This window comes from Anabrus simplex, chromosome 7 (assembly GCF_040414725.1).
Source record: "Anabrus simplex isolate iqAnaSimp1 chromosome 7, ASM4041472v1, whole genome shotgun sequence".
Classification (NCBI taxonomy): Eukaryota; Metazoa; Arthropoda; class Insecta; order Orthoptera; family Tettigoniidae; genus Anabrus; species Anabrus simplex.
The window spans coordinates 72,985,679-73,000,580 of NC_090271.1; the positions used below are offsets into that span (position 1 = coordinate 72,985,679).

At 38.7% G+C, this 14,902-nt stretch overlaps 1 protein-coding gene across 6 annotated transcripts in view; it reads right to left on the reverse strand.

The window, feature by feature from the left end:
• Positions 1 to 14,902, reverse strand: part of LOC136877263 (protein bric-a-brac 2) — a 395,003-nt gene that overhangs the window by 21,416 nt on the left and 358,685 nt on the right. For 2 of the 6 annotated variants that reach the window (XM_067151144.2, XM_068228583.1), the window contains one exon: positions 6,897 to 7,666. The exons of the other annotated variants lie outside the window; for them this stretch is intronic. In XM_067151144.2, the coding sequence (XP_067007245.1) occupies positions 7,377 to 7,666 (290 nt within the window). In that variant the 3' untranslated portion in view covers positions 6,897 to 7,376. Of the gene's footprint in view, positions 1 to 6,896; positions 7,667 to 14,902 lie in introns of those variants that run through there. 6 annotated transcript variants of the gene reach the window in all.

Here is a 14,902-nt window from a genome sequence, read left to right on the forward strand (position 1 = left end):
AATGCTATTCATATTTCGCGCATTGTAATAACCACGGTTTGTTTTATGCTTGTGTTGAATGTGAAATGTTTATATTGTGACTGCTGTTAGTCAATTTATACAAGATAATGGTATCCACTGCTCGGATACTTTCGTGGTTGGGTGAAATGGAGGACGAACTGGATTTGAACAATGAAACTGATGGTAATGAAACAGAGGATGTTTACAAAAGTAATCATAACTCTGAAACAGTGTGTCTGCAAGTTCTGGGGAAGAAGAGGCACTTTCGTTTATTGAATTCTGTCAGATGAATTTTTTTTTAGCTTGTTTTACGGCCAGATGCTGCTCCTGATGCCAACCTCAGCTGAGGAGCTAATGAAGATGAAACGAATCATGGTGAATGAAGTTGGCTAAAGAGGTGGAAGGAATCGGCTGTGGCCTATGAATAGAAACTGTTCTGGTATTTGCCTTGAAGCGTAAACAGAAAACCATTCTCAGGACACCTAACGGTGGGGATCGCACTTGCACGTTTAACGAATGCAGAGCTTGGCTCCATAGCCACTCTGCTCGGCCATGTTCCTAAATAAATAAAATGTCTCAAATTGATGTACTAAAAATACCTCCATCTTTATATGGCCTTTAAACATAAGGTGAGCGATGTGCTCACTAGTAGCGGTGCACGTAAAGACCTAGCGAGTAATCTCGGGTTAAGCAGGTCAGCAGTGAGCTTGTTTAAATTTATCTGTTCATTGCATTTCTAATATGTAAACTGTAAGGAGGAGATGTTTTGTTGAGTTCAAACTGAGAGTACCCCTTCAATTTATTTTAGGGGGAAAAAAAAAAAAAAAGCAATGCACGTATGTATGTGTGATACATGTTTTGTTTTCAGCAAATTATATTTAAAATATTCAAACATTTACCCACTGAAATGTATTCTGCACATCTTAGAAAAGAAGCTTTGCTAACTGTTAACAGACATTTTGGGCAACTTCTGTTCCTTCCACTGTGATGAACAATTGCCCACTTTCTACTGAAGCGGTCACATATTTTGATCTGTTTTTATGTTAGGGGCAGTTTGAGTGAAGACAGATGGCAATAGCAGTGTACTGTCGGTGATGAAGTAATCAATGCCAAAACAGTCAAGCTGGAAAAGAAAACATCTTACCTAGGCAAAAACTTCACTCTGGATTTCTCCTTTCATACAGGTAAAGCAATAATGCAGGAATAATTTTCTTTTGTTGTCCAGCTCAACAATGAAAATTTATTTCACTTTCTTGCCTGAATATGAGCTCTTTATTGTCTATGCTTCATTCTCCAGCATCTCTGTGCTGTCCACATTCTGTTTTGGAAAATTTCTGTCTTCAAAATACATAAGGCTTTATTCTGCTTTTATCAACCTACTTACATATTTACACCTTTACTACTCTTCATTTTTATGATTGAATTACTTCTGCAGGATATGCAAGACTTTCTCCAGTGGTCCTATTTCAAGCCTATTTTATCTTTCAGTCCAGCTCCGTCATTATGACAGCTGACAGCTGAAAGAGATCTGTCCTCCCTCCATCTCTCTGGTAGCTACTTTCAACCTTACGACAACTGAAAGATATTTGTGGCTACATTTGTATAGTCCAAAATTAAAATACACCAAGCCAAATAACAAAACAGACAAGCTGCATGTTTCTTTGTACACTTGGATTATTTCACTCAAGATATTGTATACGGTACTAATTAACACCTAAGGCCGTAACAGGAATGATATAGATACAATAGTTTAACACAATATCTACAATAACAGTGTGAGAATGGGTAACCACAGTTAAATACACTATGAATAATTCACATTTTCACTCATCAAAAAATAAGCAAGCAAGCATGCATACCAAAGTTTGTAATGTCCCAGGCAAAAATAGCATTCCAGTAAAACCACGAATTAATTCATGATTTTCCAGAAATCCCATGTTTATTAACTAAAGATTAACGACTGTAGAGACGAGGCTCCTGAGTGATGATAATTCTAGCAAAATGGCATTGCCTCAGTCAATAGAATTTCTTACTTATGTATATTTTCAGTTTCATGAATGAAACTGTAAAGACATACAATGTAATTACCGTCCAATTTATGGGTTGCCATTATGACAAAGCACAACATACCAAAAAATCTTCATCAACACTCCAGTACATGCATGTCTAATGTCAATAAAAGTATATGCATTGAGCATAAAATAGCCTCCTTTTTCATTTCTTGGTTTAAATGAAACATACCAATGTATCTTGTGTTTGTTAAGTCTCTTTACTATATACACAGAAATAATACGAGTAAAACACAGAATGCACCTTCATCTTTGGGATCAAGCAAGTCTTCATTGTTTTTGTTCATTTTTTTTTTTCTATGCCTTCATTTGCGGCGAAGTTAGGGCTCATAGCCCTCTCTTACCACTAACCACATAATAACAAATATAAACTTCAGAAAACAGAATAATTAAATAATAAAAAATCCTAAACACATTCATTCTTCCATTCATAATGACATTCACACAAGCTGATTATATAAATAATAGGTAATCTTATAACCACCTTATAATGTCTGAATTACTTGCCATAGTCAGATTCTATCACTACAGTACTGTATATCTACTCCTAATAACTCATAATACGAATGTCAAGAAACAAGTGGTCTTTATTGGAAAAAATAACTAGCATGATTGAACAATACTGAGACCTCAATACATGTGTGGAGCACACTAGTACTCCACTATACTTTTTGAAGTGTTTAACAAAGCACAGTGTTGCAAAGCAAAGTGTAGAATAGGCTTGAAAAAGATCAGGAGAATGTGACAGGAAGGTAGGCCTACACAGAGCATCAAGGCCACCAGTAGTGCATCATTATCGTGTCTACATGTGTACTGGAGGGTAAAGTACATACCATTATTTTAATGTTACTCTCTCCAATCTATCGCCATACTACCTGTCAGTCAAATCTTTCTCTTGTATTATATTGCTTAGTATATATATTTACAAGATTCTGTTTCCAATGAAATCCCCATGGATTAAGGTTAACCTAACTGGAATGAAATGGGGTCTTAACATCTAATTTGCAAAGACAAAATTCATGGTATTTAATCAGCAACTACAGTACACCAAGAGATTTCATTGCAGTTTAATGGGCAGAATATTGAAAGAAAAGAGTTCTTTTATACATACCTTTTCAGAAAATCTGGATCCTTAGCAAAAGAGGACATAAGGCCCCAATTAGAGTATGGTTCCAATGAATGGGATACCAGGATTACTTGACACGAGAATTGGAAAAGAACCAAAGGAAAGCAGAAAAATTTGTTCTAGGTGATTTCCAACAAAAGAGTAGTGCTACAAAAATGTTGCAAACTTCGGGCTGGGAAGACTTGGGAGTAAGGAGACAAAGCTGCTCGACTAAGCGAGAGCTGTTAATAAACTTAAACCATGATAGGTTAATATTGTGTTTGGTCCGTATTGACTAGTCTGAATGTATAATGTAACTATTTAAAACAGTTTATTTGAATCCACCTTGATCAATACACTCATTAAATGAAAGAAAAACTATTTATTAAACCAAACATGTTTCGGGGAAATCTCAACCATTCCCTTCCTCAGTGGTCAGATCAAAGAACAAAACATTATCACACAATCTTTTGTTTTACAATTTAAATAAGTATTGTCCTAATACACCATATCAAAGAGTAAAAAGAAATATTATAAAAATGATCAATACATAAAATTTTGATTGAACTGAATGAGAATACTATATAAATTTAGGATCTACAAGCTTTTCTTCTTTTCTTCTTTTTGCTCCTTAAATGATCATATGCTAGTCTGTACAGTGGGTTATCTTCTGTACTTCTCTCATTTAAATTTGATTCAAAATTATTTTTTTGTGTAAGGTAAATTTCTAAATTTTCCAAAACATTCATTAATCTCATGTCATTTTGAAATTATTACATTCGGCCAAAAAGGGAAAATTAATGAATGTTTTGGAAAATTTAGAAATTTACCTTACACAAAAAAATAATTTTGAATAAAATTTAAATTGGAGAAGTGCAGAAGATAACCCACTGTACAGACTAGCATATGATCATTTAAGGAGCAAAAAGAAGAAGAAAAGAAGAAAAACTTGAAGATCCTAAATTTATATAGTATTCTCATTCAGTTCAACCAAAATTTTATGTATTGATCATTTTTATAATATTTCTTTTTACTCTTTGATATGGTGTATTAGGACATTACTTCTTTAAATTGTAAAACAAAAGATTGTGTGATAATGTTTTGTTCTTTGATCTGACCACTGAGGAAGGGAATGGTTTGAGATTTCCCGAAACAGGTTTGGTTTAATAAATAGTTTTTCTTTCATTTAATGAGTGTATTGATCAAGGTGGATTCAAATAAACTATTTTAAATAGTTACATTATACATTAAGCGAGAGCTTTCAAAGGTAGGAAATATCATACTATGAAAATAAAGCTGGAATACAAGAGGACAAATTGGGGCAAATATTTATTTATAGGAAGAGGAATTAAGGATTGGAATAATTTATCAAGGGAAATGTTTGATAAATTTCCATGGTCTTTGAAATCATTTAAGAAAAAGGCTACGTAAACAAGTGATAGGGAATCTGCCACCTGTGTGACAGTCTAAAATGCAGATTAATGATGAGTGATTGAAATTCGATGCCAAATAGGAGCAGTAAGAACTCTGTTCTGAAATTATAACCTCAGCCTGAAAGTATGTCAACAAATGATTAAAAGTAACTGTTGGTCAGTGTTGCTATTTGGTGCCGAGATGTGGACTTCAAAATCAAACTCCATAAGGCGCCTGAAAGCTTTTCAAATGTGGATCCAGCGAAGAATGCCTTGTATACATGGATATAAAGGATGAGAAACACCAAAGTCCTTAAACAAGCAAAGCATTCCATGAACTTTTGTCTTTGGTGCATAAGTGCAAAATACAGAGTGGACTTAAACTAAACTTCAAGAGGTAATTCCTGGCAGGAAAGGGAAAAAAATCTCCTATCATCCAATGTCTGGAAATGCTTATTTCCCATGACAGATAGCATTACTGTTATGCACATCATTCCCCCATAACAACACTCACAATGCTTTGTTGTGTTGAGGATTGATGTTGCAGGGCTTGCAGTAAAGTGGAGGTACAAAGAGGTGGTATTCAAATCAGGAACAATCCGAGATGGTATTCGTCTACAGACAAGCAAATGGAAATGGCTGAGAGGCCACATGGATTTACCAAGAAAGGTACCCCAACAGACAAGCACCACCTGAATAGCCAAACATTTGCAACATTTTTCAGCATATGTGTGGCACAGGAGCATTTAGTGGATGTGGAAAACATGGAGGACGACTGAGATATGTTCATACACCAAACCTAGATGAACAGGTTCTGCTTGACGCTGAGCACAACTCTGCTGCAAGCATTAGGCAAGTGGCCTGCCGGCAGGGTGTAAGCCAAATGGCAGTACTTAGTAGTATCTTATATCACAACCGCTACTACCCCTATAACCTGCACTGGGTGCAGTGATTATTGCCATGGGATTTTCTTCCAAGGGAAAGGTTTTCTCACGGGTGTTTGCACCAGGCCACCACCATTCTGGCATTTTTAACGTCTGTGCTCTTCAATGATAAAGCAATCTTTGCAAGAGAAGACAAATCAACCTACACAATCATCATCTGTGGGCCACAGCAAATCCTCATGGAACGGTTAAATAATCTCATCAGCAATGGTTTAGCGTCAATGTTTAGGAAGGGATGCTTGGCGATCACCTAACTGGACCATTTGTACTTCCACAACACCTTAATGGAAAGACGTAACTTGACTTCCTTCAGTACACTCTGCTTCCTTTGCTTGTGGATGTGCCAGCTGGCAGTATGACAGGTCATGTGATTCATGCATGATGGACTGCCAGGACCTCCACTTCTGCATTATTGTTCGCCGTTACCTGAATACCATCCTCCCCGGACGATGGATAAGAAGTGGGGGTCCTGTTCCTTGGCCTACTTGATCACCAGACTTGAACCCCGTTGACTTATGGTTGTGGAAGCAACTTAAGTGTCGTGTATAATGAGCCGGTTCCTGATCTGCCAGACACTTGAACAGCATGTGAATGCAGCCTTCGACGTTATTCAGGGACAGGCCAGAGTATTCAAACGAGCAAGACAATCCATGATGCAACGTGAGGGCCCTTGCACTGCATCCCATGGAGGGCACTTCGAACATCTTTTGTAATGGTGACAAACAATGCTGAAGTACTGTAATGTTGTGTACTGTGTATTCTATGAGTACTGTTATGTAGGAATGATATGTATAACGGTAGTGCTATCTGTCATGGGACATATTTGCTTCCGAACATATGACGATAGGAGCATTCCTGAAGCCTGTACAAATCATTCAAGTTCACCCTGTAGAGTAAGTACTTTGGGCATATTATGGGAGGCAGCAACTACCACCTCCTGCAGCTATTACTACAAGGAAAAATTGAGGGCAAGCTTGGTGTCAGTCACAAAGAGAAGATCCTGGCTGTATAACATCAAAGAATGGACAGAAATCAACAAAACCCAACAGCTTTCCAATCTGCTGCAAGATAGATCTTTTGCCACAATGACTGTCAACATCCTGGAGACTGGCCTGATATTACATGTGAAGAAAAAAGAATTTCCATTGATGCAAAAAGCAGATTTTTCTCATTACAACTTAGTTTTATTAATAGTTTATGTTACCTTCTTATTTTAATTTTCTAACTTTTCTACAATCAAATGATATAATTTTAGTAGCAAATTCTAGAAATGCTACAGCCCTGGATGGATGGGACCATTCTAGAAATCAAACAGTACAGCATGAGGAACAAATATATATTTCATATTATTATACAAAAGGTGGTAACTAACTTAACACTTACAATTTGTATGGTACCCTTCTTAGTACAACTAAACTCAATGGATGAAGATGCGCATAGAATTTCAGCCCCAAATGGATTCAATATGTTTTGAAAGATCACAATTACATTTTACAATGATATATAGCAAGCACTATTTCATAATTCATATTTCAAAAGGAACTCTTTAGATTATAGATGAAATAATTGCAAAATTCAACATCACACTTCTATAAGTAATTGGAAAAGAAAAATATCTTATTGCAATTTTTAGACTAATACCAAACAAATATAGTCACAAAAGTAAACACTAACATAACCAATTTTATTACATTACACAATTCCATGATATAATTTAGACCTTAAAATCAATGAATGGGAATTAAGGATTCCTTTACTAATCAACTTGCATATATGCAGATAAACAAAATACAAAGTGTGGATCATATAAATGACCTCTCCTTGTTTCAACTATAACTAAAATATGTTAATGCGGAAGAATCTTATCAGTAAGAGGAGGCTGCAGTCCATGAACGGCAGCCATATGTTGCTTTAAATATGCAGCCCGGCTGAGGACCGTCTGGCACACGGGGCATCTCGTAGTTCCCCGATGTACATCCTTGTGCTTTGAGAGCGAACTGCAAGATTTGAACACTTTCCCACAAAGCTTGCAACTGTACAACTGTCGTGGTAGCTGGGGTACACTCTCACTGGCAACCCACTTGCCAATCTCGTGATCCAACCACTGGGCATCTGCATCTGGCAGCCACTGAGTGTCTGTTAAGAGAAAAGGGGCAGTATCGAGCCTTAGCTTTGTTATCAAATTGAAACAACCATTCCATAATAGCACCGTTTATCTCCATAAACATATACTGGATACAAAACAGTTCAAATCTTTGTGTTCAATTTACACAGTTAGAACTGGGCTATGTACAAGTGCATACAAACATAACAGAATACAGTGATAATTAACTTAATGTGGTTATTTCAACACAATAGTCCTTCTTATGTCCATCTAACTTACCAACCAAAAGAATCTCGCTGTAGAGGAAGATGATCCACTTCTCTTCAATGGACGAATGTTGACTTTAAGAGATCAAATTGTACAATATAAACATGGTTCTGGGGAGCTTTCTTCTGTGCCACAGACAAGCAAGAACATTCTTTTTATTTACAGAGGGGTTACGTTAAGTGAAACAATTCTTGGAAGTTTCACATATAAAAATAACTATACCTTACTTGTAAAGAAGTGGAACTCAATAACAGTCTACCCTAAACAACTCATAATCTCATACACACTTCAAATTCCAGGGAAAGTAATCTTTTCCTTCTTTACACATTTACTCACGACTATGTTGGTAATAATTTGACTTGGCTTTAATTTGAATTTCACTCTACAATTTAAACTTTCCATTTAATTCCACACTTAATAATATATTCAAAGGGGAAAAATGCTTAGAATTCTGAACTTATAATATTAAATGTAATGAAAACTTTCCAGTCTGCCAGACACACAACAATTTCAAATACAAATTAAAACACTATAAGCAAACCTGTAAAAATCACATATTATATACAAAGAATGACATATTTCATTCTACAAGAACATCCTCAGATTCTATCATATAACTTAAATTACATGTACACTGACTGACAGAGCAAATGCAACACCAAGAAGGAGTGGTCAGAACTTTATGCCAATTGCAGGGTGGACTGACGTCACTGAGGTATGCTCATGATGTGAAATGCGCCGCTGTGCTGCGCACGTAGCGAACAATAAACGGGACACGGCGTTGGCGAATGGCCCGCTTCGTACCGTGATTTCTCAGCCGACAGTCATTGTAGAACGTGTTGTCGTGTGCCACAGGACACGTGTATAGCTAAGAATGCCAGGCCGCCGTCAACGGAGGCATTTCCAGCAGACAGACGACTTTACGAGGGGTATGGTGATCGGGCTGAGAAGGGCAGGTTGGTCGCTTCGTCAAATCGCAGCCGATACCCATAGGGATGTGTCCACGGTGCAGCGCCTGTGGCGAAGATGGTTGGCGCAGGGACATGTGGCACGTGCGAGGGGTCCAGGCGCAGCCCGAGTGACATCAGCACGCGAGGATCGGCGCATCCGCCGCCAAGCGGTGGCAGTCCCGCACGCCACGTCAACCGCCATTCTTCAGCATGTGCAAGACACCCTGGCTGTTCCAATATCGACCAGAACAATTTCCCGTCGATTGGTTGAAGGAGGCCTGCACTCTCGGCGTCCGCTCAGAAGACTACCATTGACTCCACAGCATAGACGTGCACGCCTGGCATGGTGCCGGGCTAGAGCGACTTGGATGAGGGAATGGCGGAACGTCGTGTTCTCCGATGAGTCACACTTCTGTTCTGTCAGTGATAGTCACCGCAGACGAGTGTGGCATCGGCGTGGAGAAAGGTCAAATCCGGCAGTAACTGTGGAGCGCCCTACCGCTAGACAACGCGGCATCATGGTTTGGGGCGCTATTGCGTATGATTCCACGTCACCTCTAGTGTGTATTCAAGGCACGTTAAATGCCCACCGCTACGTGCAGCATGTGCTGCGGCCGGTGGCACTCCCGTACCTTCAGGGGCTGCCCAATGCTCTGTTTCAGCAGGATAATGCCCGCCCACACACTGCTCGCATCTCCCAACAGGCTCTACGAGGTGTACAGATGCTTCCGTGGCCAGTGTACTCTCCGGATCTCTCACCAATCGAACACGCGTGGGATCTCATTGGACGCCGTTTGCAAACTCTGCCCCAGCCTCGTATGGACGACCAACTGTGGCAAATGGTTGACAGAAAATGGAGAACCATCCCTCAGGACACCATCCGCACTCTTATTGACTCTGTACCTCGACGTGTTTCTGTGTGCATCGCTGCTCGCGGGGGTCCTACATCCTACTGAGTCGATGCCGTGCGCATTGTGTAACCTGCATATCGGTTTGAAATAAACATCAATTATTCTTCCGTGCCGACTCTGTTTTTTCCCCAATTTTCATCCCTTTCGAACCACTCCTCCTTGGTGTTGCATTTGCTCTGTCAGTCAGTGTATATATGTACAGTATAGTTTATGTACTGTAAACTTGTCAATGATATGGAGTTAGGTGATAATATGAACCATATGTAAGCAAAAAATGATTGTATAGGAAACGACCAACACTGTATAATGAAATATTTTGTACTTATCTATTAGTCAATAAGGACCAACTACAGGGCCGAAAATGGTCAAATTTGTCGAATCTTATCTACACTGCCGAAGAAACACCTGTTGTCACCTCTCACTATAACAGATCTGTGATCCTGGGAGAGGAGAGGTTTTGAGTTTAGCTAACAGTTCCTCAGGGAGGGGCGTGTGTAATGATGTGGACATATACAAAGCAACTAATATTTTCAAAATGCAAGGTCTTAAAGTTGCTTTTAGAACGAACAACACACACTATTTCAATACCTAACTTATTAAACACACATCAAACATTTGCATTTATTCATAATACATAATACATTATTACTAGAAGAAGATACCTGTAGAAAATTTCACAAAGCTCCGCCCCTAATATCCCATCCCCACCCCTGTCTCTCCATGTTACAGTTGCTAGCTTTAGATGAAAGGCATCAACCTGCTCTCCTCCAACCAATAAGAAAGATTCACATCGTTACATGCGCCTCTCTCCTACCTGAGGAACTGTCAGCTAAGCTCAAAACCGCTCCTCTCCCAGGATCACAGATCTGTTATAGTGAGAGGTGACAACAGACGTTTCTTTGGCAGTTTAGATAAATACAAAATATTTAATTACACGGTGTTGATCGTTTCCTATACGATCATTTTTTGCTCACATATGGTTCATATTATTACCTAACTCCATATCATTGACAATTTTACACTACGTAAACAATACTGTACATATATATGCACATAATTTTAGTGATTTGATAGAATCTGAGGATGTTCTTGTAGAACGAAACATACCATTCTTTGTATATAATATGTGATTTTTACAGGAATGCTTATAGTATTTTAATTTGCATTTGGAATGTTGTGTGTCTGACAGACTGGAAAGTTTTTATGACATTTAATAAGTCGAGTGGAAAATGTAGTTTCTTTCTTAACAAACTTATAATATTATGTGCTCACCTGAGAAATAAAAGTGGACAAGCCAAATGAAAATCTGGAGAAAAACAGACCGAAATGATTTGGAAATATGAAGCGGATGAATGAATGTCAAATCAGACGCAGGAAGGACAGATGACAGGGAAGAGAGGGAAAGGAAGACCGAGATTGTAATGGATGGACTTGATGAAGAATAGTAAAAGATAACAGAACATGGACTGGAACACAGTGTTAGATGGGGAATGGTGGAGAGATACAAAGACCAAAATGGAGAGGAACCAAATTTGCCTTCACCTAGTATCACTGGAAAAGGGGAAATGATGACGATTAATAAGTGATATTTGAGTTAAGTGTACACTGCTTTCTTGATAAATGTCTGTTTTAGTTTAAGAGATTACTGAAGTGTCTATTTTCTGTTTAATGGAGTACTTTTTAGTACTATTTTCAATTTTTTAGTGCTCATCAATCCTAACTCTAGTCATATAGTATAAAGAAGAAGTTGTGGTTGTTTCACACCAGGAGCTTGGAACACCTTAAGTTATTAGCTCTGTATAATTATGTAAGAAGAAACTATCTGAAAACCTGTGTAAACATGAGGTTTGCAGTAGTGTAACTGCAATAAGCAGAACTTAACATGCCCAGACAAAGGCCAATGCAATTTGGCTGAAGGCTCGGCTTCTTTAAGTAAATATAATGGCTTTAATCCAGTATTCATATATTTATTTACGTTAATACTATGAGCCATGAAAACCTACGTTCAATATTTCTGCATTTTCAGAATGAATGAAGGGTAAATCTCTGGAGACCATCCACATTACAGCTGCATTCAGCAAAGGAATATGACCAGAGCTCTGAAAAGAGCAGCTTAACAATTCTATCATGGAACACGAGTTAATATGTCCAACTATAAGAATGAGTATGAAAAGTCATCCATACAGAGATCCAAAAATAAACAAAATGTATTTTTAAAAAAATGGTAGTATTCTGATCATATCCATAGGTCATTTGCAGCCATTATCAATGACACTGAAAGATTCAGAGCAACTATCTTCCACAACTTCTCCCGCATGCTGTTGGGGTCGTGGATGCAAACCGCGTAGCACGAGGACTTGGTCCAGTGTTACAGCAGAACGCCCTTGCCGACACCAATCGTATATGAAGGGATATATTTGCTATTTCGTATTTCGGTGGTGGTTGACAGTATGGTGTGGTGTATATAAAGAGAAGTGTGTACGGACAAACACGAACACCCAGTCCCTAAGTCAGAGGACTTAACCAGATGCAATTAAAAGCCCCAACCGGACCAGAATTCAAAGCTGCGACCTTCTGAAGCAAAGGCCTCGATGCTGACCATTCACCCAAAGAGCCAGATGAATCAGATCTACTTTGCCGTATAATATTTCTCTTGAATAGTATACACCTGTGCCTCCATGGCTCAGACGGCAGCGCGTCGGCCTCTCACCGCTGGATACCGTGGTTCAAATCCCGGTGACTCCATGTGAGATTTGTGCTGGACAAAGCGGAGGCGGGACAGGTTTTTCTTCGGGTACTCCGGTTTTCCCTGTCATCTTTCATTCCAGCAACACTCTCCATTATCATTTCATAGCATTTATCATTCATTAATAAATCACCTTGGGAGTGGCGACCCCATTGTAATAACAGCCTATATATGTTTCATTTATTACAATCCTGACCCGGTCAATGACTGGAAAACAGGTTGTAGGATTTCATTCATTTTCAGTATACACCTGTGGGTGGGGGCGGTAGAATAACACCCATGGTATCCCCTGCCTGTCGTAAGAGGCGACTAAAAGAGGCCCCAGGGGCTCTGAATTTTGGAACGTGGGTTGGCGACCAAGGGGCCCTCAGCTGAGTCATGGCATTGCTTCCACTTACTTGTGCCAGGCTCCTTATTTTCATCTATCCTATCCGACCTCCCTTGGTCAACTCTTGTTCTTTTCAGACCCCGACGCTATAAGGTTTCCAAGGGCTAGGGAGTCTTTCATTTTCATGCCCTTTGTAGCCCTTGTCTTTCTTTGACTGATACCTTCACTTTTTGAAATGTCGGATCCCTTCCATTTTTTCTATCTGATTAATGTTATATAGAGGATGGCTGCCTAGTTGTACTTCCTCTTAAAACAGTCATCACCACCACCACCACCACCACCACCATCTTAAATAGTAACTTATTTACCTTCTTCTGCAATAGGTATTTTGAAGATCATGCATCAGCCATTATTCAATCAACTAGTTCACAGTAAAAAAACAACCTGAGTCGTATGGAAGCTGTGAAAAGTATCAGATTGTAAGAAGGGATTTGCAAAGTTGAAGGACTGGCAGTCAACAGTAATTAACACCAATTATTATGAGATATATATTGCCCAGATCAATCTTTGGTGAGATTTAGTGTGAAGAGTACTCTATGTTACCTGGTATGGGCTAGAACAAGTTTGTTACGTTCACCGATCTGTCTCAGTCTCATTCTTGATTTTAATAATATAAAAGTGACAGGTATTAGTATTACTAGTAACATCATTTGTTATGCAGCTAGTCCGTGTTATGAATTGTGTGGAAATGCTGCTTACGCAGTCAGTTGGTGTATACATTCCTGTGGGGTTGGCAGACTGATATGTAAAAGCACCTTCTGACCCAGCGACGAAAGCAATGGAAATCTACCTCACTCTTCATTTCTCTAGTATACCTCTTTAGTGACACCTATAGTTCTGTTTCTATGAGTTTCGACTTGACAGTTAACGAGAAGTCAGACATTGGTGCCAAATTGTTATGAGTACAAACAGCTAATTCACGACACATAACACAAACGGAAATGTATATACTCGAATATAAGTCCAGAATCAATTATTGTTACCAAAAATAGAAAATGCGTGAACAGATAAAATGCAAGAAAATGAAATGAAATTTCTACTCACCATCTAGAAGAGCTCGCGTTGCTTATCAATTTCTAAGGAAGGAAGAATCCTACAAAGGGAATACACCAATCATTTTTGAGTCACTATCAGCATTGTCATCGTCTCTTGAGGTTCCACTCTCGCTTGACCGTAACGAGATAGAACGTTTTCAACATAATCGTCTGTGATATTTTCCCTCTCCCAACCTTCACTTATCTCAGATTGCGTCTCATAACCTGCACTTACACAGCCTATGGCTTCCCAAAGAAGTCTTTCAACTTCTGAAGCTGTGAAGAGTCCGTTATTCGCAGCTACAAAATCCTTCACTTGGGCCAAATCAGTTCTATGACGTTAAAATGGCAACAATATGGTGGAAGGCGAGCTTTATGCCCATGCCTTCTGGCTATTTCATCCACCACGTAAACTGGGTACTAGGGCTTGTTTTGTTTCACAAGATGCATGAGATTCTCCTCTTCCTCATGTCATCGCGAACCAAAATATTGTGCTCCTTCAACCTCTCAATCAATTGATTATTTCTAGCTGTCATTGTTGTTGTTTTGTCAAGAATGACCAAGTAAACTGACAAAGACCGCAAAAAGAAGCGAGCACAATACAACACACATCTGATACACAGTTATAGAAAACAACAGATCAACAATACTGGTATTGAAATAATAACATTAAGTTATTTATTAGACCACCTAATCAATACAAAATCGTCTTGGATGATTTACATAAATTTGTTAGCTAATAGTGGGACATGTTTCGCCTTCTCTGAAGGCATCATCAGCCATAGTCTTAACCTTAAATTAAAAATAAGCGTCTAAATAACATGCAGTGATGAAATGAATTTTAAAATCTTGAAGAGATTTGAAGTAAAACAACATTAAAAATAACAATGATGGTTTGAAAATACAATGCGATGAGACACAATAGTGGAAGTATTAACAAAATCAACCTTAGAAGGCTGCTAAAATAAGTAC